Source organism: Carica papaya, chromosome 6 (genome assembly GCF_054855325.1).
Source record: "Carica papaya isolate Zhongbai chromosome 6, ASM5485532v1, whole genome shotgun sequence".
NCBI classification, from domain to species: Eukaryota; Viridiplantae; Streptophyta; class Magnoliopsida; order Brassicales; family Caricaceae; genus Carica; species Carica papaya.
The window spans coordinates 36933361-36959356 of NC_142314.1; the positions used below are offsets into that span (position 1 = coordinate 36933361).

The 25996-nt window shown below is 34.6% G+C and overlaps 1 protein-coding gene across 15 annotated transcripts in view; it reads left to right on the forward strand.

The window, feature by feature from the left end:
• LOC110808131 (callose synthase 3-like) overlaps positions 1 to 25996 on the forward strand; it is a 59860-nt gene that overhangs the window by 13280 nt on the left and 20584 nt on the right. For 11 of the 15 annotated variants that reach the window (XM_088206530.1, XM_088206529.1, XM_088206528.1 and 8 more), the window contains 8 exons: positions 2074 to 2174; positions 2860 to 2984; positions 11646 to 11811; positions 11920 to 12030; positions 12129 to 12245; positions 12374 to 12466; positions 17022 to 17113; positions 17383 to 17509. In XM_088206530.1, coding sequence (XP_088062656.1) covers positions 2074 to 2174; positions 2860 to 2984; positions 11646 to 11811; positions 11920 to 12030; positions 12129 to 12245; positions 12374 to 12466; positions 17022 to 17113; positions 17383 to 17509 — 932 coding nt within the window. Of the gene's footprint in view, positions 1 to 1579; positions 1615 to 2073; positions 2175 to 2859; positions 2985 to 11645; positions 11812 to 11919; positions 12031 to 12128; positions 12246 to 12373; positions 12467 to 17021; positions 17114 to 17382; positions 17510 to 25996 lie in introns of all 15 variants that reach the window. The other 4 variants (XM_088206531.1, XM_088206526.1, XM_088206524.1 and 1 more) reach the window with 4 other exon arrangements.

A 25996-nucleotide genomic window follows, 5' to 3' on the forward strand; every position in this document is an offset into this window, starting at 1 on the left:
AGACCGGGGGAATGAAGTGTCGGAATAGAGGTGTGGGGTTTCTCTGTGTAGGGAGAGGGAATGAGTGGTGTAGCTGTGTGGTGTGAGAGTATAAGCTGTATGTAGGTTGGTATAGCTGCTGTAAATGTGATAGTTGGTAAGGGAGTGTTACAGGTGTGAGTGTGTGAAGTGTTAGTGCGTGTCTTATGCACGGACATGATGATATTGTGTTGAGTTGGTAGCATTAGGGGACGCCGATATTGGTTGTCGCTACTTAGAAAAAATAAGTTGATCGCCGATAGTGGTGATGGTCAGGGGACTTCGACGGGAAGGAGTTTGGTCGCCGATATTGGTGACAGGAAAGAATAGTATTTGGGTGTGTACGTAGCCTATTAGGGGTCGAGGGATAGGCGGTTTGTTGGTGGTCGCCGATACTGGTGACGGGTGGGAATGGTATTTGTGTGTGTGTGTGGCCTATTAGGGGTCAAGAGGTAGGCGGTTTATTGGTGGTCGCCGATATTGATGACGGGTGGGAATGGTATCTATGTGTGTGTGGCCTATTAGGGGTCGAGAGATAGGCGGTTTATTAGTGGTCGCCGATACTGGTGACGGGTGGGAATGGTATATGTGTGTGTGTGGGGCCTATTAGGGGTCGAGAGGTAGGCGGTTTATTGGTGAGTGCTGATACTGGTGACGGGTGAGAATGGTATCTGTGTGTGTGTGTGGCCTATTAGGGGTCGAGAGCTAAGTAGTTTATTGGTGATCGCCGATACTGGTGACGAGTGAGTGTATTTGTATGGTTAGGGGACGTCGAGGGGCGGTCACAATTAACATGCATTATCTTTTAAATTACTAAGAGTAGGTATTAGGTTAAGTAGGTGGAGTACATTGAGGACCTCTGAGTTCCCTATTGTTGTGTATGATGCCTGTAACTTAATTTTTACTGTACTGAGTTGTATATACTCACTCCGTATCATTTACAGATGGATTAGGGATGGAGTCGGGATCGGAGTTGCTGATTTCCGAGTCTAGCAGATAGAGGAACCAGACAATAATGTTTTCATTTTTTGGCATGATTGAGTGTGTAATAATTAGTGGTAGTATAGATAGTGGGTCTACTGGGAGTTTGTGATTATTATCGTTCACTGTAATATTTCATGTAGGGTTGTAGGTTTATTGTGATTTTGAGTAATAGATTCGCGGTAAGATTCTATGTTTGTGGTGGATTTGGAATGACGCTTTCGCGTGTGGGCGCAGAATTTTCTTAGATTACGCCCTTAGGAAAAAAAAAAAAAAAGGGGCATTAAACTTACCAACTATCTATACAATTCTGGGTGGATTGGGTAGATAGACACAATAGAGCCTTTGAGGGGTTGGAAGAGGAGTTTGGTAGAATTACGGATATGGCTCAAGTATTTGGGCTCATTGGTGATAGGTTATCTCAAAAAAAAAAAAAAAATGGTGATAGGTTATCCTATTCATTCGTTAGAAGATTTTGAGAATTTTATAGACATATTCACTGATTTATAAATAATTTTGTAGGCACTCCCTTGGTACTTGTGAAGTAGTGATCATATTATACTTTTTATTTTTTTTTCAGAAGTAAAATCATCTGTATTGGGGCTTTCTTGACAGGTATGTGGATTATATAGTTTGAGTAGAATACTAAAACCTTTTGGAATTACAAATCATCTTTTCTGATTCTTTGGGATAAAGTTTGTTTTTTAGCTTCCATCTGGCTAAGGCTAACAAATATTTTAGGGATGCTTCTTTTCAGTTTTATGTAGAGATTGGCAGACTATTCTCCTTTTGATTAGCTAGTCTCTACTTTTTCTGTTTTTCTATTATTTCGGAGACCTAATTTTCATTATTCGTATTCCTTTCGTCCTATTAATATATCTTCTTTTTCTATATGAAATTGATTCACGATATATCTTAGAATTAATATATATTGGAAGTTTTTTTTGCTCCATTACATTCTTTCAAACACATTTCTGAGGATAATATCATTTTTTTTTTATCATTTATTCAATTGCTTTCCACTAGCATTCTTAACCTGCTTCTTTCTTCTGTTTTATATTCTGTGCAACATAGGCCGTTTCTATGCCTTTGAGGAAGCTCAAAAATTGGATCCTACATCAAGTGGAGAGGGTGTTCGCCAATTTAAAACTGCCCTCCAGCAGTGTTTTGAAGGGGTGAGATGTTATTTTCACTTTCCTTTGAATGTTATTTCATCTTGTTTTTTGGCTTGTAATGATTCATTGCTGCGAAAATGGGAGTCATCCCTCAAATTTAATCCAAAATATTCTTGTATAAGAAGGCTGCCCCAGTTTAAAGAATATCAGCATGGGATTGTAGTTGCGACATGTTTGTGTGGCATTCTTGTATAATTAACTTTCTTGGTGTTGCTAGCCTTGTATAATTAAGTTTTTTGTCCCCATAGATCTGGAAAGAAAGGGGAAAAAAGACAGGCTTCTTGTGCAAACAATACTAAGTACTATAAAACTTATACCCTCAAAACAATTGTACTTGTTAGGTATACAACACTGTTTGTTATAATATTGAAATTAGTATTTCCAGAACAGTTTTAAGAAGGATGTAGATGTGATTATGAAACAGAGAAGTATGGTACATATAGTTTCAATAGATTATTGTCTGATTCCACTATTTTTAGGGATTTATGATCCATAATTAGAAATGTGATTCAGAATCTATGTTCTAAGTGGGATATGAGACTGGGTTAAGTATGATTCATTCCTTAATTAAGATGGACCTGTTTATCTAGTTCCATAAATCATTTGATTAGCACTTACTAGTTCTTTTAGCTGCTCAGATTATTTTGTTGCATTGCTTTCTTTAATTTTTTTCTTATGTTTGCAGGGTAAGAATTCTGCTTTGGTGGGACGGGTAAAAAAAGGCGATATTCGTGAAATGTGGAGTTTTTATCAACACCAGTATAAGAAATATATCCAAGTCTTTCAAATGGCAGTTGATGAAGCTGACTGGTTAGTTATATCTTGATGAAGTGTTCCATTAGGTGTTATCCTCTAAAGAAGTTTACACTGAAGAGAATAGTTTTACTTCTATCATATGTCATGAAGAAATTATAAACGAGTAATGTATAGGAATCCCTATGATAATAAAAGGAAAAATATGAACAATTACTAATAAGAAAAGGGTAGATGGGAAAAGGCAATTGAGGAAAATGTTCCTCTTATACTCTAGAATTTCCCTTCGAGTTGTAGCACATATATATAACATGCGCCATGCTTGCCAAAGAAACTTAACAACTGCCTTCCAGTGACTATTATGAGAACAATCCAAAAATTGATTGTCAATGCTAACTTTTCCCTTTTTTTTTCCTGGATAAAAGAAGAAGAATTTATTGAGATCGAAGGAAAGAATTGTAACAAAGGAGAATGAGACATCCTCCATAGTAAACAGAAACAAAGAAGAATTTGTAAAATAAACCCATACCAACTTAGAAAAATGAAAAGAAAAAAGAAACAAAAGAAAAGCTACCTGTCATGTATAAAGATATCCTAACGTTGGTAGAGGTCGGAAATACTAATATCATAAAAAGAATCATTGCCCTTTAGCTATAAGGAAGCAAAAAAAGCCATGCATTCCCACAACTTAGAATATGAAGTGTTTTTGTTGTTAAAGAAACTTGAATTTTGTGTCTGCCAGAAACACCAAAAGCCTGCAAAGAAATCACCATGCCATAAAGATTTGGCTGCATTCCTTAACCCGTTCCTTTTAATAAAAGCACTTAGGAGGCTCTTCAGTATTGGAGGCAATATCCAGTAACACCGAAACAACTTTAGTACATTTGTCCCCAGATTCAAATCCACCTCAATGAAGGAACAAATTGGCATGTATTTTTTCTCCTCTTAAGCACAAAACAAAACATCGGGAGGAAGGGCTCGATTAGAACGACGAGTTTAGAGCAGGTTGTTTGTGTTTAGCTTTTGATGAATCATAGACCAAGCAAAACACTTCAACTTAGAAGGAACGGGAGCATTATAGAGTCCCTTAACAACATTTATAAATGTACTGATAGAGTTATTAATGATGTATTCAAAGAAGGATTTGCAAGTAAAGATATTGGAAAATTCTAGGTTCCACAATCTTTTATCAGACAAGGAGGAAATGGTGATAGGTGCCAATAAATCTAATAAGGACAAAATGTCTAGAGTATCCTTATTTAAAAGATTTTGAGAGAAGTAGAAATTCCAAAATGTCCTTCTCTCTGCTGTTGTGAAATAGGATAAATGAGCATATGGGGAAGGAACACAGGATACAGTTGAGAGATGGCCTTCTGGGGACTTCAACGAGAGAAATACTTTCTTGCGTGGACATCCCAATCCTCTCTCTTCCTCCCGTGGATGCTTTTAGCCACTCTATGCCGCAAATAGTCTAGTTCCCTTGGTAAGCATTGGAGTCATTTAGCCTTTAAAGATATGTTTTTTCTATGAGATTTTTAGTTCCCAAGCCTCATAAACTCTTAGATTTACTATACATCTCCCGACTCACTAAATGGTCCTTATAATCCTCCCTAACTCCCAACCAAAGGAACCTTTTCATATAATCCTCAATTGTCTGCTACTCCACCAAGAATCTTAAATAGGGATAAGTAATGGAGTGGAATGCTAGAAAGACATGATTGGGTCAATGTGGCCCTACCCTCTAGATTGAAGAGACCTCCTCCCTTTTAACTCTTTAACCGCTTAGCTATTTTCTTCTCTACCCTCTTCCAAAAGAGTATGCTACATGGATTACTACATAGTGGGTCCCTTAGGAAGAAAATAAGCAGCTCCAACTTATTGCAACCTATCGTTGTCACTAAGTTATTGCAATCTATCATGTCTTCCAAATTGATACTAATAAGCTCTCTCTTACTCAACTTTATCTCTAATCTCGAAATAAATTCAAAAATCGAAATAAGGATTATGATCTGGGAGATGAATTGGTTGTCATGTTGTAAGAATAGGATTGTTGAGGTTTCTGGGGGCTAATGGACAAACAAGGTGGGTATACCAGAAAGAAGAGGATGCTTGGGGTGGAGGGAGGTGGCGACTGTGGTGGCAAGGCTATAGAATTCAAGTGCTATGAAGGAGCTGCCTTCAACCAAGCCAAAAATAGCTAAAAGACACAAATCATCATCAGGAATTAAGAACCAAGATGATAACTCAATGGTGGCGTTGGAATTATGCAGGTCTTAGTCACATATCCTATCCATGACGGAGTAGCAATAAAAACCGGCATTGATGAGCAGCCAAATTCAAAATTTTAAAATGGAATAGTCTTGCCTCATAATCTGCTCTGGCTGGAAATGGGAGGAGAATTTGTGGAGGATATGGTTTGAGATAATTAATAGATAAAATATTTGCTTATTTTAATCTTAGTTGACCTTTGTGGGAAAAGGATTGCGAGGTGGGCCCTAAAGATTACTCCGAAAGAACAATATTAAGAGTTATAAGAATGTAGTAGCATACGGGTTGGATAGAGAAAAGAGCTAATTCATGTTCACTAGGATGCAATTTCTGAAAAAAGAAAGGAGCCGAAGTCAGCAGCAAATATAGGAAGAAAAAATAGGGTGTGGCCCAGCAAACAAGCAAGATAAGAATGGTGGGCGAAGCAAGAGAGAAGAAGTAGAGCAGCAGAAAAGAAAATTATTTAGGAACTATTAAAGATGGCAGTACATTAAGGTATTAAGGAGGAAGTAAATCAGAACATTAAAGACAAAATAAATCAGGACATCAAAAAAGAAGTAAATCAGAATATTAAAGAGAAAATAAATCAAGGTATTGAAGAGGAAAAAAATAAAGGTATAATTATACCTCTGTAATTGATTGTAATTAATTTTTTATTTTTTTTATTTCCTAGAAAACCTGTATATATAGAGATGTAATTTTCAACTAAGTACATTAATTAAAACCATTCTTAGTATGATATCAAAGTTTTAGATTAAGAAATTTCTAAACTTTTTTACAAATTCTATTCGGTCCTCATTGCTAAAATAAGAAAGGCTAAAAGGGGTAAGCTTTCATAGCCGGTCACCACCTTTCTGTCGCCAGACACCACTAGCCGGCCTTCATAATCGATCCTAGAACCAGTCGCTACTCCGTATAGCCGCTAGTCTCCAACAGCTGTCTACAAGCTCTCTCTCTTGCCTTCATTGCGACCAAACACAAACAGCTTCACGCAACTCACGTGTTTCGGGTAAAATCCTTTCGGTAATTTTTTCTTTTTAATAATTAATTACTATTCAATTCTCAAAAGATGGTGGTGATTATGTTCCATGTTGTGGAAACAAATTTTAGCGTGACAACTTTACATCTTAGTAAATTCAGAATATAGATAAAAAGATTAAAGGTTCGACTTGAGTCCGTGGAGAAACAAACAAGTATCGGTTTATTGGTACACTCAGGTATGGATCTTACTTCACAGGAACTAAATGACTAGGATAAATCATTTGAAAATTATTGGATTATAAGCTCGGAAGTCACAGACCATATGACCAATACTTCCAAATATTTTTATATATATGTTCCATGTTTAAGTAATAAAAAGATTATTATTGCAGATGATTCCATCAATATTATTGCAGGCAAGGCCGATGTTAAATTTAGACCTACCCTTATTCTGAAAAATGTATTACATGTCCCTAAATTATGTATTAATTTAGTGTCAGTGAATAAACTATCACAAGACTTAAACTGCAAAATTATATTTAAGTCTTTTTATTGCGACTTTGATGACTGGAATTCGGGAAAGATAATTGGATAAGTTGAAGGCAGAATGGACTCTACTACATGGATGCACATAAGAGATCTTTTTCTGCTATTACTACCGAACTCACAAATAAGATTTAACTTCACTATAAAAGATTTGGATTCCCATCCGTCTCTATTTTAGACATGATATTTTCATCATTATTTAAGAATTCAGACTATAGAAGTTTATTTTACAATATATGTGAGTTTGTAAAATATAAGCTTGTGATATTTTCCATTAGTAATAAATGAAGTTTAGTTTTGTATTCATTAATCCATACTGATATTTGGGGACCATATCACATACCTAATATTTTTTGGACTCGATGGTTTGTCTCACTTATTGACGATTGCACTCGAGTCACTTGGTTATTTTTGCTTAAAATCAAATATGATGTGGCCATATCTTACGTCAATTTTGCAATATAATAAAAATTCAATTTGAAATATTCATAAAAAAATTTTGTATCGACAATGTCAAAATTTTTTTCAATCACACATTTTGTTCATTCTTCCATTAAGAAGAAATTATTCATGAATCATTATGCGTTCACTCTTCACAACATAATGGAGTAGTAAAACGCAAGAATTGTCACCTTTTAACCACCACCATAGTTTTTCTTTTCCAAAATAATGTCCCAAAAGGATATTGGAGAGAAGTTGTCCTTACTACCATGTACATTATTAATCGTTCTTCCACAAGTGTTCTTGACTATAAATGTCCTCTTGAAACATTTCAACAGTTTTATCCAGCAGTTAGTGTCACAAAACATGTGGTTTCTCGGATATTTGAGTGTGTTGCCTTTGTTTATAATCATTGCCATCAAAGAGAAAAATTTGATTCCCAAGCCCTAATATGTTTATGAGATACTTGTTTACTCAAAAAGAGTACAAATGTTACCATTCGTCAACCCAAAAATTTTATTTATTTACGGATGTCACATTTGTTGAAGAAAAATCTTACTATACTCAACTTTATCTTTAGAGGGAGTATACATTGGAAGATAACGATACAAAATTCGTAACAAATTTTAATCTACCACAATTGTCAAACATCTCAAAACCATCACCACAAGAGAACATTCAAAATTCACTAGAAAACTATCGTGATATGCTAAAAGACATTGGCAAGCTAACATGAAAACCAACTAACACTCCTATTGATCCTAATAACAAATTAGAAGTATTAGAGGAAGATACGCCAGTACATAAGGAAATGCATAAGAAATTAGTTGGCAGATTGATTTACCTATCCCACACAAGACCAAACATCACTTCTGCGGTATGTATTATAAACCAATTCATGCACAACCTAAAAGAAGTGCACCTATAAGTAACTTGCAGAGTATTGCAATATATACAAGGATCACAAGAGAAAGGAATTATGTTAAAAAAGAATAACAAATTACTCCTAGAAACCTATACTAATGCATATTATGCAGAGTCGGTTGCAGACAAAAAATCTATTACGAGCTAGTTTATTTTCCTTGAAGGCGATCTACTCACTTGAAGAAGTTAAAAACAAAATGTAGTTGCGAGATCAAATGCGAACCAAAGTTTTGGGCAGTGACACAAGGGGTATGTGAACTATTATGAATAAAAAGAATTATATAAGATCTTAAAATCAAGTGAGAAAATCCTATGCGCCAATACTATGACAACAAGTCGGTTATAAGTATCGTTGACAATCTGATGCAACATGATTGAACCAAACACATTAAGATTGGCAGACATTTCGTAAAGAAAAAACTCGACAACAACCTGATATGTTCCCCATACATACCCATTAATTCTCAACTAATAGATGTATTAACTAAAGTAATAACTAATTCAACATTCAAAACTCTTATTAACAATTTGAGAATGGAAAATATTTATTCTCCAGTTTGAGGGGGTAATATTAAAGATGGAAGTAAATCAAAGTTTAATAAGAAAGTAAATCAGAGTATTAAAGAGAAAATAAATCATTACATTAAAAAGGACATAAATCAGAATATTAAAGAGGAAATAAAACAGGGTATGAAAGAAGAAAAAAATTAGGATTAAATTACACATTCGTAATTAATTGTAATTAACTGCTATTTCTTTTTCTATCCTCGAAAACCTGTATATATATGATTGTAATATTTAACTAAATACATCGATCAAAACCATTCTTAATAGAAAAAAAAACGATAAACTAGAGGAAGAGGAGTGGCAAAGAGCGAAAAGAGGTGATTGAAATCCAAACTTGTTGGCGATCCCTACTCATCTTCCATGGCGGATTAGGACCCAAAATATCCACCTCTAGCAGAGCTTAAGAAGGCATCTTTGGACCATAATGTGTTTAGCGAAAGGATGAATGAAATGGTGGCAAGCTGGAAAAATGTAAACCAGTGGCAAAGGAAGAGGATGAAATAGAGGAGGAAGAGAATCTCTTTATAGGAAATCCCTTTACCATATACTCTTTTGGTTTATGGTTTTTGTGAGTTGAGTTGGATCATTGCTGGCACAGTGAGGGATAACTTGTGGGCTTGGAAAGACATCAAGACGAATAAGAAAACTTTGAAATTTATTTTTTTGGTTATCTTTTCGGCAATTTGGAAAAAGAAAAGTAGAAAGACTTTTGAAGAGATTGAATTTTCTTTTGATATATTTGAAGATTCGTAGTTCTAGGCTAAATTTTTTTATTAAAGAGCCAGCCATTTAACTTTTGTGATGATCTTGGGGACCTTGTTTATATGTTGTTGGAAATGTAAATAATTTTGTACATGGTTGAACCTTCTTGGTGCCATTTTAGTATACCTTTTTACTCTTAAAAAAAGTAGAGCCTATGTTGGAAGTACTTGAATGAGGGTCCCTTCTGCGACAACGTCCACGACAGAAAGACATGCCAACTCATCAAATTCTACACATTTTGGGTCTTTTACAACTAAACTTCAACAAGTTTATGTAATTATGTAACTTATCTATAAAAATCTCTAGCTTGATTTGCAGTCGAAGACAAGACTTGAGTTGCTAGTTGTTTAAAGCGTCTTTTGACAATCCTCCATGATTATGATTTGATAAAGGTTGATTAAATCGCCTAGCTTATTATTGTTGATGGGCAGTTAAAAATGGAGGCTGTAGTATGATTTATGATCGTCATGAGTAAGGTTGGGGTCGTCAAGTTCGAGCTTCATGACCCATGAAGCTCAAAGTTGGCCATGACCTGCTAAGTTGGAAAAAGAAATCTGACTTGCCGTTGTCCTCCTCTGCAAGTCATTAGCGAGGAAAAAGATTCTCACAATAGTTCAACCAGCCCAGGGGATCTTCACTACCATTATAATGGGGACAATGCAATTTAGCAAAGTTTAGGATTATGCTTACCCTTTTAATTTGCTTATGGGGATCCTGAGGTTGCTTATCCCATGGCGCCAGTAGCTACTAACTTAGAATGCTGCAGGAACCTTCAATCATGAGCCTAAGATTTCTCAAGAGATAGCCCTGATTTACATGACTAGTTGTTGGCAATCTTCCTGGTATATTTCAAGGAAAGTGTCAAACTTTTGCTGAAAAGACTAAAAATCCTCTATGACATCTTGCTCTAATATTACATTGTTAATGTTCTGTGTCTGGGATTGAGTCATAGCCCAAGTTAGAGAAAAGTCTTGTAGAAGCTTCCAATGTTGCTTGCCTTGTCGGCCTATGTCTGAGACTTTCTGGAAAACTAGAAGTTAGCACGGGGCAGGTACGGGCAGGATTGTCCACTCCAATAATTGCCTTATCAAGAAAAATATAAATCTATATCCGTTTCATACTCAAAGTGGGTAAAACATTATTTATCCACCACCCGCTTCACAGGTAAACTTTTTTACCTGCCATTCACTTTGTTTACCCATTTTTTAATTTAAGAGATCTTATAGATAAATTTAAAAATCAATTAAAATATCTTGAATATTAATTAAAATAAAATATAATTTAAAACAATATTTAACATAATATAATCGATAATAAATATAAAATAACATTAGTAGTATATAACACTAAATATTTATTAATCAAGATTTGATTAATTTGATAGAATTAAAAATAAAATAAAATTTTATTAATTATATATATAGTAGGCCAAGGCAGGCGCATGTAATGAGGTATATTATTAAATCCATATCTGTCCTGCACCTATTTCAGGTTTATAATTTTCTACCTATACCCGTCCCTATCCCTATCTTTACGCCCCTGTGCCTATCTTTACGCCCCACTGCCCATCTCAGTGGAGAACCACCGTAGAATTTTCAGATTTTTGAAAGTGTCAAGTAATCTTTTTTGAAATAAGTGTCAGATGATTTTATTGAAGAACCATGCATAGATAGGCCTTCAATCCTATTTAGGCTTGAAGGCTCGAATTGTAAAATTTTCATTTGAAAAAGGAAATAAATAAATGAAGAAGGAATCATTTATGAGGGAAATTCCTTTTTACATTTAACTAATTAGGTGATGTATAACCAATACAGCAAAGTAACATTTTAATCTTGATTCCTAATAAATTTTGTTCTAAATTTTATGTTCAAGTTCTACTTGTGCTACATCATTAGGATCATAGAGAGAAAAGGAATCACTGGACCAGATTCTTTTCCTATTTTGCTAAAAACTTGCCTTTCTCTTAGGAATCAGTAGCCAGATTTGATTTTTTCCTATTATGCTGAAACTTACCCTGCTCTTGTTTTATCCTTGCCATGCGTTCCTCTCAGATAAACCAAATTTTTAAACTGGTCTTTCTTGGCAGCTGTAACAAAATGCTATTATTTGTTATATGCTCTGAAGAATTATAGGAGTATTTGGGAAATCCTATATACAGACTGGGAAAACATTTCTCTAATAGTTTATCGATATTTTGTTGTTGTACATCAGTACTTATCTGATTTTCAGTTTTCTTGTTCTCTGTAGCACTGAACTGCCCAAGGCTTACCAAACTGTTAATGTTCTGTCTGAGGTTTTGAAGGCTGTTAATTTGAAACATTTTACTGAGGTTGATTCTGAGGTGAGTCTTTGGGACGACAAATGTTCATCTGCCATCACCAAGGCTGTTATCCTGGTTCATGCCTTACCTGTTGGGGATAGTATGCAATCAAAGTAATATTTATTTTCAAAATTTAAAAATGCTTCTTTGTTAATCATTATTCTTTTTTTTTTCTCTGCACAGATTTTTGAAGCTCAAAATAAGGTTGCAGAGACCACAAGGAATGGTACTCTTTACAATATTCTGTCTCTTGGTCCTGAAAATATTGGGGAAGCAATGTCAAAATATCCTGAGGTTGCAAACTTCGTTATTGTCAATGTCCTTTTTAATTTCGTTTCTTGTCTTATTAACATTCTTCTGGTATTATTTTCTTCCTCTTTTCCTAATTGAAGATCCAAGCAGCTGTTTTTGCCCTTCGTAACACCCGAGGTCTTCCATGGCCCAAGGATCACAAGAGGAAAAAAGATGAGGATATTCTAGACTGGATTCAGCAAGCATTTGGGTTCCTGGTATTGTTAGTTTAAACAAAATTGTATTTCTCTAAGTAGCTTTGATCTTCAATAATGATATACTTGCGCCAATATGGTCCATGCAACATTTCTTTTCCTGATACATCTTGCTATATTTGATTTCTCAGAAGCATAACGTGGAAAACCAAAGAGGACATCTGATTTTATTACTTGCAAAAATAAACAAGGTGCATGAACAGAATCCTGATCAACAACCCAAGGTTTGTTCTTTTACTGCATACTTATTCATATGCTATACTGAAGGAGTAAATATCTTAAATTACCGGCTAATGCTAGCTGGTATGGATCATACCACTCTAACAACAAAATACTATATCACGAAACAATCATCTTGAATCTACAATGAAACTGGGACGTTTTTTTCCTTAGTACATAGCCCTAGATACATATTTCACATAGTCCTTAGATGCATATTTCGTTCTCCCTATCCATGAGGAGCATTCTGTGCCTACACCTTATTTTTGCGTGTTTTATTTTGGAGGATGTATTATTCTCCATTTCTGTAATTTTTTTCTCCTATTTTAATAAAGTTTCTTTTTCTATTGAAAAAGGAAACAAAATATAATATATGCAAATATCTTGAACTGGCCAAAAAAGCAGTCAAAATTGGTGAAATCAGCCAATATTGCCAATTGATATTGAAACTAATTTTCTTACGTTAAAAATTTTAGATTTGCGCTGGAGGCATAATTCTTATTTTGTTCATGCTAATTAGTTATTTAATTTTTTTTTTTTAAAAAAGAAATTTAAAATCCTTAATTCAAACTAATAAACCTTACTTCAAAGTCCTAGCCCCTAATTTTCACTCAGTCTCTCTAGTCTTTTATTCTGACATCTCACATATACAGTTTATGAATAAATTGGCTCTTTATTTCACAACTTATGATAGCATGGGAAAGACATATATGGGATACAATAACAAAGCCTAATTGTATAAGAATAGAAATAAATAAAGTTATGCGTAGATTAAATATGGTTCATCCCCTCCGAGAAAAGCTGTGCAGGGTATTATTGACGCAGAATTGATTAAGTTTAGATTTCTAAATAGATTAGAAATTGTAATTCTTTTGAATTCAAAATTGTTGTACTATTTGGGAGTTTATTATTGTCCCTCTAGTAACTTGAAGACTTTGGGAGGAGAAAGTAACTTAAGATTTTATTTTATTTTGTTATTTTTATATTTGGCTATCCTATTCTTAGTAGTTGTAATATTTCTCAATTTAATAATATTAGGAAAGATTACTTAGAAAGAATTACAAATATCTTCCTAATCCCACTTTTTGAAACATAGCAGGTTTTTCAGTCAAACATTAAGCAAATATTTTTGTTTTAAAAAAGTAAATATTTAATTAGTCTCTAAACTAATAAGATTGTTTCAATGGACTAACATTATTAAAACAATTGATGGAAAAACTTATTAATTTAGAAACTAATAAGTTTTTGTGCTAAATTGTATGTTGGAGTTTTTGATCACATTAGTTGATCCTAGTTCCGCATCATAAACGCTTATGTTTTACAAATTCACAGATATCGTAGTGTAAATTTTCATATTATGAATTTGTAAACAATGAAAGAAGCATAACCTTTAAAATGGAGAAGGATGGTCACTCAAGTCTCTTGTCGTGGAGTCAAAATTTGTGTATAGGGTTGGTGGTAATAGTCAAGAAGGTTTTCTAAGGTGTATTTAGGTTGTAGAGTCCTTGTTTGACCTCAATACGTCCAATCATTTTTTCTTAATTTTAGTCCTGAAAATCACAGGAGAAGAATAAAATGTTATTCTACAGTTCAAGTTTTATGATAATTTACTTGTTGACACCAGATTAGTACAAAATTTGGGAACACGTCACACATTTTCTGAGATAAGGGTAGGACTAAGCTTTGTGTTCCCCTTGCTTACATTGTTATTTAGGGAACATATGTATTGAAAAACTCAGAGGTAGTTATCATACTGATAGTAGCTCTTGAGTTTATAATCCAGGAGTTCTCAAGGGCTTATGTGAGACATTCATATCATGTGAGAAAGAAAGACTATTTGAGTGTTTTATTACACTTGTACTTGTAAGTTTCTCAAAGCTTCTCCAATCGATATGCAATCATTCAATGTCGATCTTAAAAGCAGTGAGATCAGTAGGTGCTTCTTCTTCCTGTTGGTTAATATATGAACCTGTTCAGGAATCTTTTTTTGGGTATTTTTGTATCACGATCCTTTGCTAGAGATATTGGGCTTGCAACGCAGTTTTCAACACTTGTCTCCGGGTAAGTTGTGTTCTTTGACTATTGACGACATTTAAAATCTTATGAGATTAAGAGATAAACTATCAAGAGCGAGGTTCGAGTATGACCTCTTCCTGATTTCTTTTGATGTTATGATGAAAATTACTTTATTAAGTGTAACATTCCTCTTTTCCCAAGATCTGTATTTGTACTTGATCATGTTTCGGTTTACTCTTGCCAAAAGTTGATATGCATAGTTTTTTTCTAAAAATCTTTTGAGATAGGCTGCATCTTTGCTACAGTCCATGGTCAAGATGTGGTATTGGTCCAACTCTTGTTACTAGTTTTTTAATATGTTAGAATATTCATTTACTTACCTGTGCCCTTGTTTCATAACTATATCTTGACCGTCAAGTCATAAATTTGTACAAGGGTCTTTGACTTTGGAGTAGATTTTGCCAATTGCATCCCACATTGTCTTTTTTTATATGGGATTGAACATTAGAGTTTTGTGTATCTTTGGAACCATAGAGTTTTAGAGTCATATCATGATCATGGAATTCTCTTCATCTCAGGCATTAATTGTAGTGTTTCTAGGGTTTGGTTCGTTATCTAGAAGATGACCAAGTTTCCGTTTCTCATTTAGGGTGGTATGGATTAATTGAGACCAGCTCAAATAGTCTTTTCTTATGAATTGGTACAGAGCTTGAATTGGTTGAAACTCGCATGCGAAATTTCTCACGTGGGAATATACTCTAGTATTTTGAGATGTTACATCTGCATTCTTTAAAAATTATATGGTAATTAGTTGTCAAAAAAAAAATTATTGGAAGAATTATACCTGAAAAAATAGTTGCGGGAAGAAAGACACTAGTTTTACACTGAGTCAACTTACTGAAGCAACTTGACCTAAAACATATTGAATCAACTTGGGGATTCCACCTTGATTCGGCTCGGCTTAGAACTCTAATACCATATTAAGAATGGTTGAATGTGTATTTTTTTGATAATCAAAACCCTATATATGCAAGTTTTCTGAAAAAAAAAAAAAAAGAAAAGACAATTAATTACATTAATTACATATGATGCATTTTACCCTAATGTATGTTAATCTAATCACATGTAATACACTCTCTTTAACAATACTAAAATTTCTGAAGCTTGCCAAATTTTTTGCCAAACACATCTTGGCGTAGATGCTAAGATTAGGCATATTGTTTTAATCAATATGGATTGTAATCTTGTGGTGGATGTGGATCATAAAACTATAGAATTGCGTGTAAGTTGCTACACCATGATTCTTACCCATTTTAAAATATATTCTAAAAAGTTATATTTCAAAAAAATATATATATCCTAAAAAATATGTAAAATAATTGCATCCTACACTCGTGATCTGTTCGCTATTGTTCAATCTATTGGACCTAATGCTTACTTGCTTAGTTTGCCTACTCATATGAATATGAATCATATTTGTAATGTGGAATATTTAACATTTTATCGAGTTAATCTTGAGACACATTTTTCTTCAATTTTGCCTATGAGGAAGCTGCGGTTTAAGATACCTTCTTTTATCACAATCACAAAAGATCTTGAGAAATCATTTGTTACTGCTTTTAATAATAAATACTCATTCTTATCTAGTTAAAGGGCACGAACCTCTAGATTGTGATACTTCTTGAATTTCTTGACCAATTTCATGAACCTAATTTAAATTTTTTTGAATGACACCGACATTCTACTTATCCAAGTTAAGCTCTTTTTTGACAAGAGAGAATGATGAAAACCAAAAAAGGGAAAAGAAAATGCTTTGGAAATTTTTATATTAAATAATTAGATTTTAACAATAATATTTGAAGTTTTATTTCTCTGAATATTTTCTTTTAAGTTTTTTCTAAATTTAGAAAATATTTAAAAAATAATAATCAATAATGTTTGAGAAAAACTATAAAATATAAAAATTTATAATTTGAAGATTATGTCAATTAATGAAATTATTGTTCGCCTATGAATTATGAAAAATGGTCTATAGTCTGTTAGGGATCAATTGGGTTGTGGAAGATTCAGTGAAGGATGAGATTTGGGTTTGTGAAGAGTTATGTAAATAAAGGCAATTTGTAATCCTAGTTCCACTTACTATTTTTTCGGTTTTGTGGAAAAAAAGGAATAGTAGGAATTTTGAGGATATTGAGGGTGAGATGTTTAAGATAAGGAATAGATGGTTTCTTTTATTTGAGTTCTTGATTTTGGAGCATGACGTTTATAACGTGGAGAATTTTGGAAAAGCCATTGATACTTTAACTCAATTGTAAATCTTTTGTAAATGAGTGATAATCCCTTGGTATCTTGTGAATATCATAGCTTGCACTTTTTATTTCAAAAATTATGTAATTATTGTTTTTGTTATTGTGAGTTTTAAAGAGTTACATTGAGCAATTACCGTACTGATTTTCCTCCTTAAAGCTGAAACTGAAGAGATTTTTGCAGGGTTGATTTTTTCTGTTTAACACTATGACTTCCTTTTGCATACTCCTTTCTCAGTTGGATGATCGTGCACTGACCACATTGATGAAGAAAGTTACAAGGAATTACAGAAAATGGTGCAAGGCCCTGTGTCGGAAGGCTAGTCTTTGGTCAGAATCTTTACTTTTGTTTTAACTAGACTCCTTTGTGATGAATGAATGCGAACATATCTCATTTAGTATTCTTATGTAACATTTTTGAAGGACCTGACTGTAATATAATCTTTTAAAGATGTGTTTGTACACAAAAAGTGTAATGTTGAATTAGACGAATAAGAGCCTGTAATGAGAATTAAGGGCCATTTTAAAGAAAAGGAGATTAAATTCCAACATTTTATCTTTATTAAATTTTAATTCTTCGTAATGTTTACAATTTGCAGGTTGCCAACCATTCAACAGGAGGTTCAACAGCGTAAATTACTGTACTTGGGTCTCATGCTTTTAATATGGGGTGAAGCTTCAGACTTGATATTCATGCCAGAGTTTCTTTGTTATGTGTTTCATCATGTAAGTTTCGAGATTGTTTAACCTTCCTATAGTTGCTTTCACTTGTATTTGATGCTTTACTGTTGATATTAGGCTTCCTTCTTTTTTTTAAAAAAAAATGATCTTAAGCTTCTATAAATGTGTAGTTTTGACCTTTCCCTGTTCTCTCCATTATTTTGAGAGATTCTTGCTTTGGAATATGACTCTGTATAAAGGAAATGTATGGGTTCAAGACCTGTTTCTAGGTCCAGTATGTGAGAATGCAATTCCTGGTAGGATAGGATGTTATTTTGATATTTAAAATCATGATCAAGATGAGTTTAGGAGTTAGGGATTTTGATTTCACCCAAGTAACTGTTGATACTGGTAGATAAAGAACCCAACTTAATTCGAGATGATGGTTTCAATGCCTATAGTCCTTTAGCATGCCCAAGATTCTAAGCTTAAATTTCCAGTTGAAATGGACTCTCTTATGGGTCATTTAAAATTTTGTTTTCCTTTCTACCACATCAGACCTGATATTGATGCCAACGTTCCTTCGTTGAGTATCATCATCTTAGTTTCGAGATTATTTAATCTCTTTATAACTGTTTATGGTTTGATGTCTTACTGTGGATATTAGGCTCTTAGAAATTTGTAGGTTTGATCTGGCCCGTTTCCCCTTCCATTGTCGTGATAAATTCTCGATTTGGGAAGAATTTGTGTATGAAAGGCATGATCTAAGACCTATTTCTAGGTCCAATCTGTGAGAACCAATGTGCTTGGTAGGAAGGGATGTTATTTTGATATCTAAAGTCGTGATTGGAATGAGTTTAGCTGTTATGGCTGTTAGTTTCTTTTTTTAAAAAAAATAAAACGTATAAAGTATTAGTAATAACGGGAACCAACAGTGATGCAGAACCCAAGATCAACAATGTAATCTAAAACTCCCACAAATCTCAATTAGCATCAAAAACTTAAATCTCTAAAGAAACTCTTATTGGTTAACCCACTATCAATATGTGATAGGAATTAAGGTAATTGGAAAAATTAAAGAATTGAAAAAATGTCACAAGATTACTTTGATAAGTTGACGAAATTCCTTGTTCAACAAGAATGATGAAAAATACTTCACTTGTTAAAAACTAAATAAACTTTGTATTTTATTACTTTGAACTTGATTGCTTACAACTATAAATTGAAAAACTATTTGAAGTTCTAAGCCATATAAAATATAAAAAAAAATCTCTTAAATTAACTGTAAAACTTACATAGGAAAATAAATCAAACACTAGAATAGGAATAAAATTAAAATGAGGAAGATTGTAACCATAATAGTGTAGATATACCATCCCTTTGTAGAAAACTCTTAAATGGTGAAAATCTTCATTAATTGTGAGATGATTGAGGGAAGAATTAAGGAAGACTGTAACCGGTTTGGGAAAAGATTAATTCCAGCTTAAATCTTCCTAAATCCTAAGATTTAGGCTCCCATAAAGCATGAGATTTAGTTTTCCTTTTTCTTGAGATCATGATCGGTTTAGGAGAAGATCTTGGAGCAGTGATTGATTGTTTCCTTAAGGAATGGGATCCCTTGCGGTTTTAAGGAGATATGTGTGAAAGAAGAGGAAAATTTCTCTTTAAGAAGGCAATCCCCTTGGGTTGGAAAGATTCCTTCATGGATAGGAGGATTTTCTTTCCCCTTTTTCATGGTTTCCTCTTCCATTTGGATTATGATGCATGTACCATCATGCCTTTGGCCGAATGGGCTTGTTATCCTCCTTTTATGGGCTTTGTTGTTTCGGCCAAACTCTTCTTCCTCACTTATCCATTCTTGAACAAAGAGTTGAAAGGCTTGTTGGAGTCTTTTAGCTCTTCGTCTTGTAATGGGCCCACTTGCATCATAATATTCTTCCCAAGTGATCCAAATTACTTGGATCTTGTTTTACTCTTCCTTGACTGTGTGTCTCCAATTTCGAGTGGGCCTTGCGGCATGCTTTCTTCTGCCCAGAAAGGCTTATTGGCCACCCATATCTTTACCTCCTTGATTTGAATTGTTTGAATTATGTTTGGGATAACTTATGTGTCAACCCGTATACAAAAATATTTACATACCAAACAAAATATAAATAAGATTTTCTTAATCCTTCATGGAATAAAGAGGAAGACCTATCTTAAAATCAAGAGTTTAAAACCATCTATTCATAATCATATCGAAATCATTGTCACCATCTTGCTCCAAAATGGCTCTTTATTTCCTCTACTTCTAGACCACCCATAAGATGGTAAGAGGAATGATGTCCACATGGTACCTTCGCCTACAAATACCTTTCCAAACCTAGATTTCATCTCTGACCAAATCTACCATCACCCAGTTGGTTCCCAAAAGACCATAGGTCATCGTCCAAAGCTTGTAATCCACTAGGCACTAAAGAAGGGGGTGATTACAAGTCTCCACGGCACTTTTACAAAGATAGCATTTGTATGCCATAATCTTGCCACATTTCATCAATTTTTCAATCACCAAAATGCACTCCCTTCTAGCTTCCCATGTAAAAAAGGACGCTCTTGGCAGGATTTGAACATTCTAAATCTATTTGGACCAGAATCTGGGACTAGCATCTTCCTGCTTGGACAAGAAATTATAATATGATTTAACTGAAAAGATCTTGTTAGATGTAAGACTCCACATAGGAGAGTCATTGTTTTTGTCTAAATTCTTAAACAACAATGTGTTGAGAAGATTCTCGTACTCGTTAACCTCCCAATCATTAAGATTTCCGGTCACGTTAACTTGCCACTCTACCTCCCCTTCCCCAACAACTCTAAAAGCATCACAAATTAGGATATCTTTCTGTTGTGCGATCTCTCAATCCTCTTAAGGTTCTGGACTGGCAATAGACATCCCAGCTAAGTGAATGGTCGCGTTTTTCCTTCCACACTCCTGCCCATAAAAATCCCCTCATGCATCCCCTCAATCTCTTTGAAACCCCCACAAGCATTTAAAACAAGGATAAGAAATAGAGTAGTATAGTGGATAGGCATGCCTGGACCAAAGTAACCTACCTCTTAAAAAAAACTCCCTTGCTAACTCCCTAACCTTCTTGCCACTTTATTCTCAACCACCTCCCAAAATGATTTGATCCTTGAGTTGCCTCTCAAAGAGACTCCTGAATAAATCAAGGGTTAATCACTCATGGTGCATCCTATTGACTCTGTTAGACTCACCACATATGCATCATCCACTCTAATTCATGTGAGACTACTCATCTCCAAATTTCGAGATCTGATCAAATGCTTGAACAAGAGTAATAATGTTTTTTAAGTAAAAACTATAAAGCGTATTATTAATACAAGCACCAAGGTGGTGCAAACCTATGCATAGAAGAATTGATATATCAGTTAGCATATCAATTAATCCTCCTACATTCTCTATGGAGTACATCGGTTGATTCATAACCGAAATACCAAGTGTTTGGAACCATCTACTCTCCAATTCTATCAATACCCTCCTCTACCCCCGTCAAAAACTCTCTCATTTCCTTTTTTCAACACAACCCAAAAAATTACCAATGGAAGAAGTCCCAAATGCTTTTTCCGATTCGTAATATCCTTCCAAGCCCATACCTCCTCCTTAATAGTACTAGCCATGACTCAGTTGTATCTCAAAATCCCGAAAGCCATAGGTCATAAGGTATATGCGATAGGATACTAAAGCATAATATAGTCACAAGTCTCCTTTGCTCTCTCACATAGGTAACACCAGTTAAATGTGTTCTCTCTTCTCATTAACAACATTTATAAGGATTTTCGAGAGAAAAATTCCTTCTCTGATTTTCCTTGCATTACAAAATAAGAAGGGTGTCATTATATAGGCACCTTGCACCCGAAAAATATCCTAACAGAATGAAGAAAAAAGGAGTATTGTGGTAGTGGGTATCCCCACCTGTCCACAACAAATTCACACAAAATTACTAAATTATCCTTTCTTGAATTTCTACACTCCTCAATATAGGTTACATAGATATTGAGTCATCTTATATTGGATACAATATTATTAAACGCCCCTTTTGGTAGTGCTTTTGTGAGTATGTCTATAGTTTGTTGATTGGTTGGAACATATAGTAGTGTTATGGCTTGGTCTTCAATTTTCTCCTTGATGAAGTGTTGATCAATCTCAACGTACTTGGTTCTATCATGGTACACAGGATTTTTTGCCATACTAATGGTTGATTGATTATCACACCAGAGTTTCATAGGGGTAGGAACTGAGAATCTTAGTTGAATTAGTATTTTTTTCAGTCGCATTCCTTCACATATCCTATGAGAAAGTGATCGTAAATCAGTTTCAGCACTACTTCTTGATACAACAGATTATTTATTGATATGTCAAGTGACTAGATTGTCCCACACATATGTACAATAACCAGATGTGGATCTCCTATCAGTTATTGATCCTGTCCAGTCTGCATCAGTAAAGATTTCAATATTTCTGTTTATTATTTTTTGAAAGAATAATCTCTTTCTTGGTGTCATTTTTAGGTATCTCAAAATCTGGTATATTGCACTCATGTGTTCTTCAGTAGGTTGATACATGAATTGGCTCACAATACTCACTGCAAAACTGATGTCAGGTCTTGTGTGAGTTAAGTAGATAAGGTTGCCTACAAGTTTCTGATACCTTTCTCTATCAACAGGTTACTATCAGTTTTGAGACCTAGCTTAGCATTTGACTCCATAGGTGCTTTTACGGGTTTACAATCAAGTATACTTGTCTCTTTCAAGAGATCTATGACATATTTTTGTAATACAAAGATTCCTTTCTTAGACCGAACTATTTCCATTCAAAAAAATACTTGAGTATCTCAAGGTTTTTGATTTCAAACTCTTTGGTTAGAAAGCTTTTGAGTCTCTGAATTTCTTCAACATGATCATCAGTCAAGATAATATCATCAACATACACAATCAAACAGCTCTCTTGTCTGTGACACTATGTTTGACAAATAATGTGTGATTGGACTAGCACTGTTCATATCACATATGTTTCACTGCCCTGGTGAATCTATCAAACCATGTTCTCGAGGACTGCTTGAGACCATAAAGTGCCTTTTTTAGTTTGCACATCTTTTGCGTGTTCATTTTAAGTCCTGGTGGAATTTTCATATACACCTCTTCTTTTAGATCGTCATTGAGAAAAATATTTTTCACATCAAGTTGATAAAAAAACCAATCAAGATTTGAAACTAATGAGAATAGTACCCAAATAGTGTTGTGCTTGGCAACTAGGGTAAATGTCTCCTGATAATTAATCTCATATGACTAGTAAAACTTTTAGCAACAAGACGGACTTTGTGCCGATTCACACTTCCATCTGGATTATACTTTGTAGTGAAGATTCATTTGCATCCTACTGGGTTTTTCCTGAAGGCAGTTCAGTTAACTCGCATGTCCCATTCTTTTCAAGTGCTTTGATTTCCTCTTAGATTGCAGCTTTCCCTTCTGAAAACTTGAGTTCTTCATGAACTGTTTTTGGTTCCATAGTGTTGCTGTCTAGTTTATTCACAAGTGCATGATATGTTGAAGATAGTTTACCATATGAGACATAATCTTGTATGGGATGCATGGTGCAAGAATGAACACCTTTTCGTAAAGTAATAGGTAACTCAGTATCAATATCAGTCGATGAGTTAGAGATTTCATTACCTGTTGTATTCTAAGTGCCTGGTCCAAGAGTTGATTCATGACAATACGTAGTTAGTTTAGATACTTTACTATCATGAGTCTTATTCCTCCTAGTGTAAACACGTAACTCACTCTTTACAGGTAATGTACTATCAGCTTCTGTGATAAGTTCAGATTCTTTTGTAGTTTCAGGGACAGTAGGTTCAATTGACTCTTTTGTAGTTTAAGGGACCGGTTCAGTTGTTGAAAAAGGTGTATTTGTTAAAGAGATATGTAGAGGAGGTGTGTTCACATCCCACAATTGATATTCCTGAGTGAAATGCTCCCATTGAATATCAAGAGTGGGATAAAAGGGTTGGTTTTCAAAGAATGTTACATTTATAGTGTTGTAAAACTGACAGGTACCTAGGAAAAAACATTTGTGTCCTTTCTAATTTGATGAGTATCCAACAAATACGCATTGAAGGGCCCTTAGGTCTAGTTTCCCCCTAAGATGAGCATGGATGTGAACATAAGTAGAGCAGGCAAAGACTTTAAACCGGACTATGTTTAGAATGTGAGATTTAGGGAAGGTTTGATGGAGAGTTTCATAGGGTGTTTTAAGTTTGAGTATACGGGAAGGCATCCTGTTGATGAAGAAGATGGCGGTGAGGATAGCCTCTCCCCAAAGATATTTGGGAACATGTTAGTAAACATAAGTGATCGAAAAACTTCAATGATACGTTTATTTTTTTTTTCGGCTATACCATTTTGTTGTGGGATATAAACACATGAATTTTGGTGGATAATACCTTGATCAGTAAGGTATTTTCCCATGGTGGATTCAAAATATTCGCATGCATTGTTTGATTTTAACACTTGTATTGTGTTGTGAAATTGATTTTGAATTATAGTGTTGAATTTATGAAATATTTTGCCCACTTCAGATTTTTCGTTCGTAAAGAAGACTCAAGTAATTCAAATGTGATCATCAATGAAGGATACAAACCATTTTGTACCAATAATATTATTTACCTATGATGGTCCCCCATACATCACTATGGATTAATGAAAAGGTTTTAAGGGTTTATATGCCAAACTTGGAAAGAAATTTCGAATATGTTTAAAGAATTGACATACTTTAAACTGAAATGAAAGCGGATTTTTATTTTTGAACAAAGAAAGAAACAGTTGTTTCAAATACAAAAAGTTTGGGTGTCCTAATCGGTAATGCCATAACATGATAGAGTGGTCATCATTTGAACATCCTATAAAAATTGAATTAGCTTATGCTGCATTTAAAATTTGTCCATTTGAAGGAGGTATTTAAACTGGTATAAGATATAGTCCTGACTCCAACCTAGCACTGTCAATCGTCTTTCCTGAGATCAAGTCCTGAAATACACAAAGATCAATGTCAAATTTAACAATACAGTTCAGGTCCCTAGATAGTTTGCTCACAGATAACATATTGCAATCCAAATTGGGTACATAGAGAACTGAATGTAGTGTCAAACATGGTAATATATCAGTTGAGCCAATTCCTGCCATCTTAGAACTTCTCCATCAGCAATTTTTATAAAAAATACCTCTTTACACTCCGATGAAGCAGTGAACAATCTCCTGTCATATGATTAGATGCACCTGAATCCACAATTCACATTTGTCTTTTTGTAGAATAAACAGATAAACCAAGTAGGGAATTACCTTTTTGTGCAATTGAAGCATTACCGATAAGACCCTTTTGTGACAACATCTTTAGGAGGGCCTCCATCTGTTCTGAACTGAAGGGAGCGCTGTCGGGTTGAGTGTTTGATATATCATTCGAGGTTACTAGATTTCCGTAATGAATTTGTGGTCTGATGGGCTTCTTCTCTCTCAGTATTCTATGAAACTTCCAACATTTCTCACGAAGATGGCATGGTTTTTTGCAAAATTCACACCATAGCTTGTCCTTTCTTTCCTCGAAAATCAGTGACCCAGGTGGTGAGTGCCGAGGCGTTCTTACTCAATTGAGCGACCCGGGTGGTGAATGCCGAGGCGTTCTCACTCAGTTGAGCGACTCGGGTGGTGAGTGCTAAGGCATTCTCACTCAGTTGAGCGAGCTGGGTTTCTCCCATCATCACTTTTTTCTGGCTCTCCTCGCGGTGGACCTCAGAAAAAACTGCTCGAATACTCAGCAAGGGCTTTGTGCCTAATACTCGTTCTCTTACGTCATCCAGAGTTTGTTCGGCCCCATTAGAAACTTGAATATCATCTTCTGTTCAACAATCGTTTTGAACTTCTTTGCATCTTCTGAATAACTCATTTGTGTTCTTTGAAAACATCAAGCTGCTGCCAATTAGGAGCGAGAGAATTATAATACTGGGTAACAGACATCTCACTTCGTCGCATAAAGGATTTGTCTACCTCCTACAAAGGTGCTTTGTGTTAGTGATATTGTGTCATCCAACATGTCACTAACATGTAGTAAGAGTACCTTAGTGATGATCTTGTATACACTTGTCATTAGACTTATCAATGATACTCAAAGACCTTCATAGATTTGTCCTTTTGGGAAATTATAGGGATCAAAATAGAATTAATACTCTTGCAAATTGTGGCATTCGAATAGAATTCATCAAAGACTCTAAAGCGGTTTCTACCATTTCCCAAAAACTACCGAACCGACCGCCTTATTTTCTCCTCATCAAATGGTCTTTCCAACCAATCTGCCTTATATTTGCAATGGGCACCCAAACAGTACCCTTCCAAGGAAGCCCTTTGTTCCAGCTCTTGGGTGTCCAACTTGCAAAAATATGGGTGTTGGGAAACAATAAAATATTCTGAAATAGCATGGAAAATGTTGTCAGGCTCTTTGATACTTTT